The 14764-nt window shown below is 46.8% G+C and overlaps 1 protein-coding gene across 1 annotated transcript in view; it reads left to right on the forward strand.

Annotated features, from left to right (window-relative positions):
- The first annotated feature begins 11118 nt into the window (after window positions 1-11118).
- AFF3 (ALF transcription elongation factor 3) overlaps window positions 11119-14764 on the forward strand; it is a 578889-nt gene continuing 575243 nt past the window's right edge. Inside the window, exon 1 of the mRNA XM_060117048.1 lies at window positions 11119-11178. Coding sequence (XP_059973031.1) covers window positions 11126-11178 — 53 coding nt within the window. The 5' untranslated portion in view covers window positions 11119-11125. The remainder of the gene's footprint in view (window positions 11179-14764) is intronic.

The following is a 14764-nucleotide window of genomic DNA, read 5'->3' on the forward strand; positions in this document are numbered from 1 at the left end:
TTCCTTCAAAGAAAAGTCTAGGCTCAGATGACTTTACTGGTGAATGCCACTAAATTCTTAAAGAAGAACATTCCAAGACTACACAAACTCTCCCAGAGAATAAAAAGAAAAAGAGGTAAATGTCCCCAATTCATTTTCAAGGGCTTTCTTAGCAAAAGCTAACAAGATCACTTCAAAATAGGAAAATTCTACTCACTTATTCACGACCATTCATGCAGAAATTCCCCTCCTCCCCCCCAAAAATAACATATTGAATCTATAGCAAGTAATGCATTACAACTGAGTTGTGTTTATTCCATGAATACAAGGCTGGTTTGAGTTTTGAAAATCAATCAATCTAATTCACTATGTTAACCATTAACAGAAAAAAACAGGTAATAGAATCATCTCAACAGGCCACAGAAAACATTTTATAAAATTCAGCTACAATTCACGATTTCAACAAACAACAAGAAAAATTAATAGCTATAAGGTTAACAAACTAGGAATAGATGGTAAATTCCTTAATCTGATAAAGGATCTACCAAAAATCCCTAGTTTTGAAATCAGGAATAAGACAAGGATGCCCACCATTACTGCTTCTACTCAACATTGTAGTTAAAGTTCTAGCTGGTAATTTAATAAAAGAAATAAAGGTGTAAGGATTGCAGAGGCTGGGAAAGAGCAGCCCTTAATCACATGATGATGTTGAATTATTGTGTACATAGGAAATAAAAATAAAGCTACAGACAAATTATTAGAATGAATAGGTTAGTTTAATCAAACACCTAGGGGGGAAAAAATCTAACAAATGATATGCGAGATCTGTATGCAGATGAATATGAAACATTATAGGTATAAGTAAAGGGAAATCTAAATAATCAGGGGACCATAGCGTGTTCAGGTGTCAGAAGGCAATATATTTGATGTATTAGTTCTCCAAACTGATCTATATATTCAAAGCAATTTCTGTTGAAATTGAAACTAAGAGGTTTTCTTTGTGCACGTGTGTGTGTGTGATTTGACAAGCTGATTCTAAAGTGATAATGAAAAACAAAGGACTAGGAATAGAAGATTATCTGAAGGAAGAACAAGGTGGGAGTAACTGCCTCTACCAGCCGTCAAGGTTTATTATAAAGCTACAGTTATTCAAAGTGTGAAACTGACCCAAGAAGAGACAAAGAGACCAAAGAAAATGACAGGATTACCAAAGAAAAAGACTTGGACCAGGGCCAGAAGAGACACCTAACCTTGGCCACTTGTGATGGCTTCCCCTGAGTCAGAGGCTCTTCAAACTCACTTCACACCAATCACATCAGTATCTTGCTTGGGGCAAGGGGGCAGGCGGTGCAGGTAGGCGACTGGAACTTTTCCCCCAGTTAACACTAATCTGCAGGTGGGTTTGAAAATCACCTCTCCCACACATGCATGCGCACACAGGCACATAGAGACACACACCTCTTTCTCCCTAAGCTTGGATGAGCAAGGCAGTTTTTATTTAAAACTCATTAGGAGGATGGAGAATGCGATTATATCATATCCCCAAAATTTTGAAATCCATTTAGATTTTCTGTCTTTCCCCCAAATTCTACTCCTTTAAGCTGCGAACCCTTCCCCCTCTAGCCACACTCTTTACGCCTTCCTGTACTCCTGTTATTATTATTATTTTATTTTGGAGAATAGTTTCTCCCTTCCCTCACTTTCCCTAACCTACATCTCTATCATCACCTTGCCTAGCAAGCAAAGGCCTTTGTGAGGACTCACTCTTAGAAATTGAAGATACTTTTAATTTAAGGTTTTCGCCATTGCATATTGCTGTGCGTGGCTTGGATTGTCTTCCTCTGTGTGTATTTTCAGTATTGGCGCAGACTGTGTGAACGCGGGGCTGTGCTCCCCATGTGCTGCTCAAGCAGCCCCTGCGATGCGGGCTGCCTCACACACACCCTGTGAGTGAAGATGTGCCCCACAGCACCAATAGCTCAGCAGCCCCGGCTTCGTGGGCTGTGACCTCGGCAGTCACACAGGGCCCCACATGGAGAAGGGTCTGCGCTTGGGTTAATGCTCTGCTGTCATCGTCTTGAAATTCTTAATCATTTGTGAACGAGGGGCTCCACATTCTCAGTTTGCTCTGGGCCCTGCAGACAATGCGGTCAGCCCTGTGCCGAGGAAAGGGCTTGCTCAATTTTACAGCAATAAAAAAAAAAAAGAAAAACCTCTGGGCCGAGTGCTCCGTGCAATACTTTCTCTGGCTTCTCAGAAACCATTTCCTCTTTTCGACTCTCGGCTATCCCCCTGGGTTTAGCAGCTGGGTGTACACTTGCTGCCTTACCGAATCGCTGATGTTCATTTCCTGCCCACTTCCCATGTTTTCACAGCAGCCGAATGGGGCTCTTCACCACCTGGCCCCAATCTCTTGCCCTGGCCTTGTGCCTTTTTCTCCCCCACCCCTCCTGCTCCCACCCTGAACATGACTCACTGACTGCTTCAGCCCTCCTCCCCAAGGCAACACTTTGACCACACAGAACCTGCTCTGTCATCACAACAGGATGTGCTTCTTGCCTTTGTGCCCCATCGTGTGCTTTTCCTTCTGCCTGGAATGCTTTTCCATCACTGCCACCCATAGTCACTTCGGCTTTCATTCCTTTAGGCGCAGCCCAAATGTTAGCTTCTGCATTAAGAGAGCCTGAGACAGAAGTCATCATCCACTGGCTCTTGCTCCTGTAGCTTTGAAGACACCCCTCTGTCATAGCAGGTGACACGGCGTGGCATACAGACCTCTTCCATCCTCTCCCGCCCACCTTATTCTGGATAAGTCAGCTCTTGACTTAGAATACAAGTCAGTCATTCTTTCTAGAAAGATCTCCCTGAGTACTTGTTCTTCCCTAGTCATAGCACGAATCGTGTTATAACATAATCTCTCCTTATTTCTTAACCTGCTGCTTGGCATGTACTAGATGCTCAGTAATGTTTGTTCAGTTAAAAAAAAAAGTCTGAAATGATATATGTGCTCATCGAGAGTATTGCCTTGGGTCCTGAGCCCAAGACCTGGGCTTGGTTAAGTAACCCCATCCTTGACTTGAGGTTGTGTTCTTCAGGGGAGGACGACAGGGTGTGGGGATCTGGGCTGCCACTCACTCAGGCCCAAGAGGATGATTCTCCCTTTCTGTTGTAATAAACCTCATATTGTTGTCTAGAGAGTGACAGAAAGTAGTGCTAAATTCATGAAAATGTAAGTGTCTGTACCAAGTATATAGAATTATACTAAGCATCACAGGAGAGTTGGAACTTTGGAAAAACACTGGGAACTAGCTCTTGCAAGAGCTGCTGTCTTGACGTCAGGGTGGGCCTGGCCCTGAGGCCTTGGTGCTTTCATCAGGCCTCCTTCCTGGCCTCATTCTCACCCTTCTCCCATGATCTTGGGCCCCATTTTCCACCTCTCATTGTGTGCCGACTTCCTGGAAAACCAGCAGAGAGGTCGCTTTCTTTTGAGGAGGTTTCTGCCTCCGTATCTTGTGCTGGGCATTTTCCTTCTTGTGGCTCCACCTGCTTTTTGAAGCTCCCTGCTTCCAAGAAACCAACCACCAGTTGGAAGAAGATGGGGTTTCTCTCACCCCCGCCCATGCCCTCCTTTTAAGAGACTGGCTCCCCTTCTCTGTAAAGGATTCCCCACCCAACAAGGAATTCTCTCTGCCAATGGTGCCAAGGAAATTACTTGAGCTCATTAAGTCTCAATGTATTGAGGACCAAGAGAAGTTCAGGGGAACTGAGCTGTAATTGAGTGTTTCCTGTAAGCTAGTGATATGCTAGGAAGTTACAGGGAAATCAATTTGGGATTCATAAATATAAAGAAGGATGTTGTTCCAGGCAGAGCTAAGCTCCATTAAAAATGGAATAGGAAGCCTTTTGAGAGAGTGCGCTACCTATCATTAGAAGTGTTCATGAGTGGGCTGAACATACCAGGGCTAATATAGAGGGAATTCCTGTCTGGGGAGTAGGTGGGTGAGAGAGAGCCTCCATGGTTTCTCCCGACTTTCAAGCTTCTACTATTTCATTATAGGGCTCTAACCTTGTAATACAGTTTATACTTCAGAATACTGTTCTTAATTAGTTGTCTTTTTAAACTCCTTCTGAAGTGAATCAGCTTCATACAGTGGTAATTAGCTTATTGGTAGAAACAATGGCAGAGCCTGAAACATGCATATTTTTTTGTATATGTGGCAAGGACAAAAGAAAGCCTGACTCTTATTGTTCCTGCACTATTTTCCAGAAATGAGATCTTCCAGTATCCCTGTGAGGATGTAACAGTAACTTAACCAGATAACATGAAAATAAAGAAACAATTATTAATATGGAATATTAAAAAAATGCTGGAGCTGGATTAATCAGCCTTCAGACAATTGAGCATGGGTTTCTTGTTAATTGCTCTTCTTGCAACTGGAGTGAATCCAGAAGGCAAGATATTTAAGAGAGAAAACATAGGCTTTGCCTATGGGGCACATAGTCTGGGACATCTGGTAGACCTCACCATATGTGGCCATGTGCAGGGCACACTGGAGGGAACATGACTTCATTATGAGTTAGGTGTAATGATCAAAACATGATTATAGTGGCTCAGCCAAATAGGGTCTTGTTTTGCTCCCAGAAGTCCTGAGCTAGGTAGGTGGTTCAAAGACGGTACGATTGTGTGAAGAAACCATCAAAGACATAGCCTCCTTTTAACTTCACATCTGCCAATTTTATTTCGTGGGTTTTGCCCTCAGGGTCCAAGATGGCTGCTCCACCTCAGGCCTTCAGTTGCATTCTGGAAAAACAGAAGAAGGAAGTAACCTAGAGGAAAAAATGTTGCCTATTCCAGGAAAGTGAAACTTTCCAGGAAATTCCAGCTGACTTAAGCTTATGTCTCATTGGCCTGAGCTGTGTTCCATGCCCAGTTCTTGCTGAAATAGAGACTAGAAAATATAATTATTTCAGCTGGGCTCATCACATCCCCAAACTTAGGTTTTGTTAGTAGAGAAGAGGGCAGATAGATATTGGGTAGGCAACCAGCAGTGACGGACATGACGTGTCTGTCCCAAGCTCCCGATGAGGTACCCTGCTCTCTCTGTGTCTTCTATTTCTAGATGGCAGCACCTCCACCATGAACTGTGAGGTTTGGAGATGTTGTCACCTGATAGACTTTGGGAGGAACTTCTACTGCTATCCTTGGCCCACATCAATGTTTAACCATCAGGATATAATTTGGAAATTTCTCTGTCTTCAGGAAGTGAGACAGAACACTGGTCCACTTGCAACCTCAGTGTCCTCCAGGGGCTCTGTGGGGATCATGAGCTCCATGCATGAAATCTCTCTGATGCCACAGAGAAAAGAGTCTGACATGCCAGTCACGTCGTGACTTCCTTCCCTCATTTCCCCTCAGACCTACGCTGCATCTCCTCCTACTGGACGCGTTGGTCTTGCTGTCCGTTAACACCTAACTGAATCACTTTGCTGTACACCTGAAACTATCACAACATTGTTCATCAACTATACTCCAATATAAAATAAAAAGTTAAACAAACAAAAAAAAACACCCAAGAAAACAGCAAGCGCTCCTGTTTGGAACAGACCAACACCTTGAGATTTGTTTAAGCCAAGGAGGAGGTCATACCTTTAAACAAGAACAGATTTATGGTTCTCCTGACGTCCTCCAGAGATTCCTGTCTGGCAGTGCTCAGGAAAGAACAACTGAAGACTGAACTCCAACATTTTAGAACTGCCGGAGACCAAAACTGACAGAGACAAAAGTATCCAACACAGCCTTGGTGGCTAGATCCAATCTCTGATCTGCTGTTCTTTGGTTTGTGACACGTATCTGTTCTTTAGTTTACTCATCTGTAAAATAAAAACAATGGTAACATACCTCATGTGGTTTTACGAGGCATAAACGAAGCTGATAGTTAGAACAGTACCCAGTACATCATAATGTAGAAATGTTGGCTATCATTATGATTAGTTATCTCCTATTCTCAAAGGTTTAGAGTCCTTGCGTCTTGCGTGATGGCCAGTGTACATCTCAAGAAGCACAACAAAGAGCCAGTGGGGATATTAAGTTTTAAGTCAGGATGGTTGGTTCTTGTTACTAGCACCAAGGGCTCTTCTCATATCACAAATAGTGGGCTTATCCCCCAAGTAGGTCAGCATGGCGCGAAATACATGATCTGTGATAGGAATCGCTTTTCTGAATCGCCTATGCCTTTTCTGCCTGCTTTTTCATTTTCAGTACAAGTGCTTTGTTTCTTTCTTTTTTAAAAATGTGGTGAGCTTCACACACTAGTCTTTTGTAGCAGATGTATAAGGAGCAACTAACATCAAAGACATATATGCATAGAATTCTTCTACCAAATCAACTTTTTTTTTTTAAAAAGGAGTCTTTAATTGGACAATACTTTAATTCTCTAAACAATGTTATGGTAGTTGACCACATTTTGAAATTATCTTTGTCTTGTTTGGTAGTTGAATGGCATGAAAAATTTCCCTCTGCTTCCTTACCCTCTCCCAAGGGTCATTTTCCCCACTCTTTTCTCTGCCCTGCCTGGCCTCTGACCTGCCCAGCTCTGCTGTTTCTACAGACTTCTGAATCTAATTAATGTCTTAGTAGCTATATAAGTGAATTATGTAGGCAGGAGGATGTTGGAAACTTTGAGGAAGGTACATTCCTTAGGGAAAACATGGTTTTGTTAAAAAAAAAAAAAAAGACTCCTCATGGAGGGGGTGGAATGTCAGTAAAACATAAACCATCAGTAACATTGTTATATTCATTAAATATCTGTTACCTGATGAGCAGATACAACCTTAGGAGTATCTCTTTTGACATCTGGGCAATAATCAGTGATTATGGAATCCAGATGAGGGGACAGATAGTCCAAATATGCCACCACTGCAAATTGGCCTCAGCCATACAACTGGGGTATTGGCACCCCTCCTTCTCCCCTCCCTTTTCAAGCCAGTTCACAACCATGCTTGGGGAGTATGTCCTTGGATGATCTCACAAATGACCCTGGCGGAACATTCTCAAACTCTCCAGAATGTGGGCCGGCAAGGGGGAGGGGCCAGAGTGCTGAAGTTCTCCGCCAGAGGATACTGCCAGAGAGCCCAAGGCAGAGATGGTCCCTTTGCCCCACGTTTCCATGGAAACATAGGAGGAGTGATGACAGCCAGCACAGCCACACCATCTGCTCAGGACCTGGTGAATGATGAAAAAAATAGAAAAAGAAAGGCACCTTAGATCCCGGGCTAGAACCACTCTAAGAGAGCAGTGGAGAGGAAAGGGCTGAAGACTGTTGAACTCCTAGGTGGATTAAAACCCGTGCTGTCCTGGGGCTCGACATATTAGCATGTCATTTGCAAGCAGAAAGCCTAGAGGGCTGATCCTGCAATCCCTAGATACAATTATGAACACCCAAGAAGCCTCAGGAAGGAGAAGCAGACTGCATGCTGCCCGCAGTCTTACTGGAACAGGAGGGAGGGTGTGGTGACAAACAGTGCTGGTGGAGGTGGAGCAAGGCTCCCATCACCTTCCAGCAGGACCACCTGCACAGCTGTCTTTTGGCCAGGCATATCCTTCCAGGGGAATGGTGGGATTGTAAAAGGAAAATTCCCACTTGGTCACAAAAAACCTCTGAGTTGCAGCCAGGTCTTCAGAATAAGGCCTGAATTAATAAAGCTATGTAAGGTCTCTCTTCTCTCAATTCGTATCCACAGGGAGATCTTAGCTGGATGCCACAGATTTGCTTCTGGGTCTATTTAGGAGGTTTCCAATTCCAGGCTGGCAGAATGTGAGTGGGGCCCTAGCTAAGTGCACTTGTATATCTGCCTCACACTGAGTAGGATTCATTTCTTAGTCCCTTTCCTTCATAGATGTAGCCTAAACAAACAAACCTGACCTAGGAAGCCCAGCAGCCCCTCTGGTTTAGCTGACTCCCCCAGAGGCTCTCCAGAGCTGGGCACTTCCGTTCAGCTTTCTGTAGTATTGTCTCATTTATCCCCAGAGGGAGAGAAGTCCCTCCAGCCTGAAGGCCTTTACTATGCACAGAGCTACATCAGCTTCACAGGAAACACCAGTTTTTATTTTTATTTTTAACTCAGGTTGTCTCTTACTCCTTTAGCAAAAAAACCAAAAATCCTCCCTTTTAGTTCTGGCCTTTGAATCCCAGGGAGTCCAAGCCCTTTTTTTTTTTTTTTTTGTGGTGCTTTTTATTAAGGATTTAAAATTTTGACATCTAGATTAACTTCTTGTTTTGGTATGTGTAGGGGCTGGAGGATAATGGGAACATCTTAATAAACCAGATAAATAATAATAATAAAAAGATCACCCTATAAAGGCTCTCATTAATTGTCCTACATTTTACCTGTAAATGGTATTCATTTAAATTTCTTCCCATGACAACTTAGCAAAAATGGTATCTACAATATTATTTGGATTTCTTCAAAAGGCCTTATTCTCCAACTGGAGACCATACACAAAAACTGAAAATAAAAGTATTCATGTAACTTCCCCTACGTTAGAGGCCCCAAACTGAAAATATGAGCTATTCCTGAAGAAAAAAAATGTTTATTACCCACAGTGAAATTGCTTTAGGCTCGAGTATACTCATGCATTAACAAGAGGCACCGTGTTTACATTCAAATAGAAATCTACCCATCCCTACGTGGCTTTGGGGGTGAGGCCTCTTATGACCCAACCACTCTGCCAGCTCTGTAGCCCCAGGGCTTTCTCCCTTTCCTTTTCCAGGATAATCTATTTATCCTCAGCCTCCACGGTGAGGGCAAATCTGTATCCTGAGCTTAGGCCCAGGATGGGAGTCCCAGTAAACATGGTTGTGTTTGTTCTTCAGCCTTCCTGCGTTGTATAAACAGATGTGGTGGAAAGGGAAGGAAAGCCAGATCTCTGTGAGGGGTGGGAGGTCTCCTTTCTGGAGAGGCTTCCCGGCCGGCAGCCCTGAGCACAGGGACAGGATGCATGTCTTGTTGGGGGAGTGGAACTTGCAGTTCTTCCAGAGAGGGGCTGTTCCTCTAGCTCTCCTTCACCCTCCGCCCCCCATCCTTTGCTCCTGGGAACACTGTCTGGATGCTTCAGCTGTCTCACTTTTGCCGGAGCAAAAAATTTGCAACCAGGCTTATGCTAAGGAGACGTTAAGAAGACAGATTTCCTCCCCACCCCCACCCCCCAGTCTCTCCAAAGACACCTTAGACTGGGATTTGGGAAGACAGTCTTTCACACCTGTGCTTTCTCCTGTATCAACATTCCCTTTGTTCTTCTGTAGCCTTGTTACTACCGTCAACTAATGAGGGAAGTTTTTAGGGGCTGGGAGTTGCCAGCTTGTAAAATAACAACTCCTTTCCCTTAAACGGTGTTGAGGCAAATGAGGCAAATTCCCTTCCGTCAAACTCTGCCTTAATTTACTGTTTTATCTTTTGCACATTAGTTATGGATGCTAATAAAGGAAGGACTGCTTCAGAGCTGGGGGGAGAAAGGGGGGGACTGTTTTGTAAGCCAACCCCAAATAGGAAAGAATTCTTGTTGGTCTTTTCTTCTCCTACATGTGCTCCAGACTTAGTTTGTTAATCCTCATTCAGAGGTCAGGGAGGTGAGGAGTGTAACTCGTAGGCTTGCCCCATATGGAGGGATCCTGTGACTTCTACCCAAGGGTCTAGATTTCTGGCAGCCCCAGGCAGTGGTTCTTCCTGCCTAGAATGAACAAAGGGGAGAGCACCAGAAAGGCCTCCCTATGGCAGGGACTTGGGGTTGGGTGCAAGGGATGGGATATTACACTGCCCTGTACTGCTCTCTCCAGGAAGTCCTTGGTATCCTGAGCCTCGCTCCCAGAGCTGTGGCCAAGAGGACAAGAGAGTCAGGGGACAAAAGAGGGGTTCTGGGTTTTGGCTCAGCACTTACACAAGCAAGGGAGGGCGAAATGATCTTTAAACTCAAGGAAGTAGTCATAATAAGAACTTAATTTTTAGGAGCCACAGTGACACTCTTTCGTCCTTCTAGCAGACAATACGCCGCTCTCTAGACTTCCAGATAGGGCTGGAAGTTTGCATTCTACCCCCAGAGGCCTGTCACCCTTCCCTGAAAGAAACAGGAGGTGGGTTGCCAGGGTCCGGCCAGCTGAAGGACATGAGGGGGGGGGAACCCCCACTGCAGGCCAAACTGGAGGTCCCGTCAGAAGAGGTTTCGTCCCTGATCCCCTTGATTTCACTTAACTTACTGGCTCCAGATATTTTAAACGGTTTGTTTACGGCGCTGCTGCAGGCTGCACCGCCAACTCTCCCCGCGACGCGGGCGGCAGGGGCATCTCCCAGCACCCACCCAGGTCAGCAGCCGCCTCACCGCCCGGCCTGCGGGGGCACCCGGCCGCTCAGGAGAAGCCCGGGGCCCCCAAGAAGTGCGTGCACCCGGGAGAGGCCGGGCGGGGCCGGGGCAGAAGATGCGGCAGGCCGGGCGGGCTCCGCATCCCGGCCCTCTGGGCCGCCGCCCGACCCTCGCCCCCGCTCGCCGGACCGCGCTGGGCGCCCCCGGGAGGCCAGGGTCGGCGGAGGGGGGACACGGGGGTCGCGGCGGGCGGGGCGGCGAGGCCTGCGAGCGGCCGGGACCCGGGGAGCGGCGCGGGGAGTGCAGGGGCGCGCGGGGCGGGCGCGGCGCGGGGCTCACGGCGCGCGCGCGTCTCGGCCTCGCCCGCGCACACGCTCCTCCCTGAGGAGAAAGGCGGGCGGGCGCGGAGCGGCGCGGCGGCGGCGGCGGCGGCGGCGGCGGCTGCGGCGGCTGCAGCGGGCCGGCCCGCCGCGAGGGCGGGAGGAGGGGCGGGCGCGGGGGCTAGGGGGGGCGAGGCGGCGGCGGCGGCGATCTCGCCGCTCTCTGCTGAGTGTGCCTGCGCGAGCCGGCGAGCGGGTGAGTGCGCCGGCCGCCGCCAGCAGCCCGGCCGGCCCAGAGGCGGGGAGGGGGGCGCCGGGAGCCCCAAGCCGGGAGCGGGCAGCGGGCGGGCGGGCGGCGGCCGCTCCGGAGCGGCCGGGATGCACCTTGAGCGGCGCCTTTCGTTGCAGCGCGCGGGCGGCCCGAGCCTCGGCGGCGGCGGCGACTACGGCGGCGGCGCTGACACCTCCCACCATGGACAGCTTCGACTTAGCCCTGCTCCAGGAATGGGACCTCGAGTCGCTGTGGTGAGTCCCCGTGCCGGCCGGGCGGGCGCGAGCGAGCGAGCGGCGGGAGGCGACCGCGGCGGCCCGCGCGCCCTCACCTGGGCGGGGGGCTCGGGCGACCGGCCGCCGTGGGGGCGGGGTGGGTCGGGGGCGGCCGCCGCGCCGGCTCCTTCCCGCCTCCCCCGAGGGGTGGCCCGGCCGCCCGCCCGTCTTCTCGCCCCCCTTTCTCGTCCCCTCCCCCGGTGCTGCCCTCCCCAGCCCGGGGGCCGGTGATCTGGGGAGCCGGGGGCAGAGCGCAGCCGTGAGGAGAAAAGGAACCGACTTCTAGAACGTGTCACTATTGCCGGGGGATCCACCCCTCGGCCCCCCGGCCCCTCTCACCTCCCTTCCCTCCATTCGCGCCCCCCCCCCTTCTCCGAGGGCCCCCGGTTCACACCAGCGACCCTCTGGAGTTGTGGCCGCTGCGAAGTGCCCTTAGAGGATGCTCCAGCCTCTTGCCTGTCTGCGCCGGGTCTTGGCGGCCGCATCCTTTCTGTCTCTCCCACCCGAGATGGAAAGTGAACCCGAGGGCAGGGGGCGAGTGCTTCTCCGTGCGGGAATTCTGAGGCCCTGGCCCTGGGAGACTCATTTCCTCGAGGTTCGCAATCCCTTTGAGCCCTTTCTTCACACCCCGCCTGGCCACAGTTACACTCCTCCTGTCCCCGCTCCAGCCCACCGGCGCCCCGTGTATCCCTTTATTCCGCGCTCAAAGCTCGCAGCCTGGGGAGCGGGAGACTGTGGAAGAGCCCTCGGGGTTCTGTGGCTCGGCGTTCTCATATTGAGGAGCTACTGTAGGTAAAGCGCCGCTGGAAGCAGTTTAATTCTAGTTGCGGGTGTGTTAAAAATCCCATTGGCTGTTTCCACATCCCTCTTATCCACCCCCCGCACCCCCCGCCCCAATCTCCTAAATGTTTCCAACCAGCCGTATTCAGGTGGTAAAATTACCGCCTGCGTATTCCTGGAGGAACTTGTGTTATGTTTAATATTTACGGGAATGAACATCTGTGGAACAAGCATATTAACTGCATTCTGTTCTTCCCCTGGTAATCGCTTATTGTAGAGCTGAGGTTTGGTCCCCCCCCCCCCTTTTTCTTTAATTCAGTAAAGAGTTTACATGTGTCTAAAACTGCAAGTGGTGTGCACATGAATATGCAGTGTGCAGTTTTAAAGCTAAACTGCCTTTTGATTTACAGATCGTATATAATATGTGGAAATGTGTATATTTTCCATGCTGCAGGCTTCCAGTGACTGATCTGTCTAAAGCCAGGTGTAACTAACTAAACTGGACACAAAGCTAGTGCATTATCGAGCAGTTTCTTATAAAAGATCCCAGGATGAGTAAGTACAGCTTGCTCTGCATAATGCTGGTGCCTATAAAATACACAAGGATGGGCCCTAATGTAATAAAACTTTTATATATTACACTGGAAACTTCAAAGAGCCAGTGTAGAAAGAATATGAAACATGTTATTACACTATAAAAGTCGCTAATTACTGTGTTGTTACTGCTGGGGTTATTTCAGCCTTTCATTTACAGATACCTATTAATTTACAGGTTTACACTTAGAAATGTTGGTTTCTGGCACAAATTCAGTAGGTTTGCAGGGAGAAACTGTGCTTTAAAATTGACTTTTGCTTTTAAAAGTCACATTTTCAGTCAAAAGGAAGAACTTTTTGTTTCGGCAGGTTTTTAGGCTGCTTGTCTGCTTGCTGACTCAAAACTGAAGCCCTCATGACTTTTACGAGTGATATTTTGAAATTATCAGCCATAATCTGTGGCTTTTCCAGCACAGGCCTGAGCTGTCTTTCCCCCTGAATCTTTAGTTCCCAGCTGGGTTACCTGTAGCACAGTTACATAATAAATGCCTGTTGAATTGACTTGAAATTTACATTAGCTACAGTACTTTTATTATTTAAAAGAAATTTTAAAAAAGCATTTTTAAAAAGCTACTGTACGAGCAGTCAGATTTTAATCCATCAATTTGTCTTTGGCTTATGAAACTGTGCAGGATTTCTTGCTTACAATATAGTAGGACAGTTTGGCTTGACTGAGGGAGTGTTTCTAGTTTGCAGATGTAGAATTTACATCTTCTAAGAGCTTATATATGTCTCATCAGTTAAAGATAAACCAGACTCTTTGAGTATGCATTTCTAACCCGGACATTTTCTCAGTCATGGATGAATTTTTTGGATGGTATTTTCTAACTCAATTTTATGGTTGACTTTATAAGTTTTTAAGATTATGGCTTGGTTTTAAGCTTATAGGTGACCCCAAATAACTAACGTTTGAGTGCTTTCTGTGGGTCAAACATTTTCATATCCATTGTTTTCTTATTTGAATCTCATAACAATCCCAGAAGTGGTAAGTGGTAGTAGTCCCATTTTACAGACAAGGAAATGGAGGCTTTGAACTGTAAAATGACTTTACTGAGACCATAAAACAAATGACAGTGGAATTTTTAAACTAACATTTACCAAATACTTAGCCAGACTCTGTTCTAAGTACAATGCATGTACTTTAGAATGTTTTAACTCTGTTCTAGTACATTACATGTCTTAGTTCATTTAATCTTCACAGCAACCTTAGGAAACAAGCAATAACTATTGTTATTCCCATTTTACAGATTGGGAAATTGAGGGTGGGGAAGATCAGGTGACCTGCCCAAGGTCACACATCTAGAAGTGGAGAAGCCATATTCGAACCTAGCATTAATTTCAAAACTCAGTTTTCTGACTTCAAATCCAGCGTATTTTCTATAGTATTGCAGATGTATTCCCAGTTTATGAGAGCAGCTCTGAAATTAATTACAAAACAAAACCTTGATGGACTGGAAATTAAGGGTCTGCTAAAATATAAAAGAAAGAGAAGGTCAGAGCCCTTAATTATATTAATTTAAAATTAAAGATTTGGTAACAATACCATGATTTAGGAAATTACGTCTGCTGCCCTACTTGAATTAACTTCTAAAATGTATATAAATTTAAAATAGAGACTACTAAAAACTTCTTTCTTTAATCCCTTTTAGAAGAACACTTTTCTTTGCGGGGGTGGAAGGTACAGCTGAATGGCAAAGGAAAATGGTATTTTAACAAACAATTTTTTCTCATTGGTGGGCATCGTTTTCTAAAAAAACAAATTGCAGTTTGTTAGTTGTTACTGTGGCTTTGAATCTGAGCTAGCTTAGTCTAGTGTTCACTGGAAGTGTCCCCAAATGACTGTATAGACAATATGAAGAGAAAAGCTCAGTACTATTGAGTTTAATCTCCTCTGCTTCCTGGCACACCCTTACCCCTCCTTCCTTGCCCTCCAGAAACTCCCATACTTATTTTTCAAGGTGGAGGGGGAGATTTTGAGCCTGAATTATCCAGATGACTGTTTCAACTTTTCTTTTCAGCCACGCCTTAAAATTGAGAAGGGTCGCCCTAATTCCCACCTCTAATTCCACTTCCCATTTCTGGTTTGAAGTACAAATGAAGAATTTGGAGCAAGGTGGAGGCATTCATTCTATACCCGGCTCCCTAGTTTCGTTCAGTAGAGGCGAATCCCTGAAGAGCTGGGGATTCAGTA

This window comes from Mesoplodon densirostris, chromosome 14 (genome assembly GCF_025265405.1).
Source record: "Mesoplodon densirostris isolate mMesDen1 chromosome 14, mMesDen1 primary haplotype, whole genome shotgun sequence".
NCBI lineage: Eukaryota > Metazoa > Chordata > Mammalia > Artiodactyla > Ziphiidae > Mesoplodon > Mesoplodon densirostris.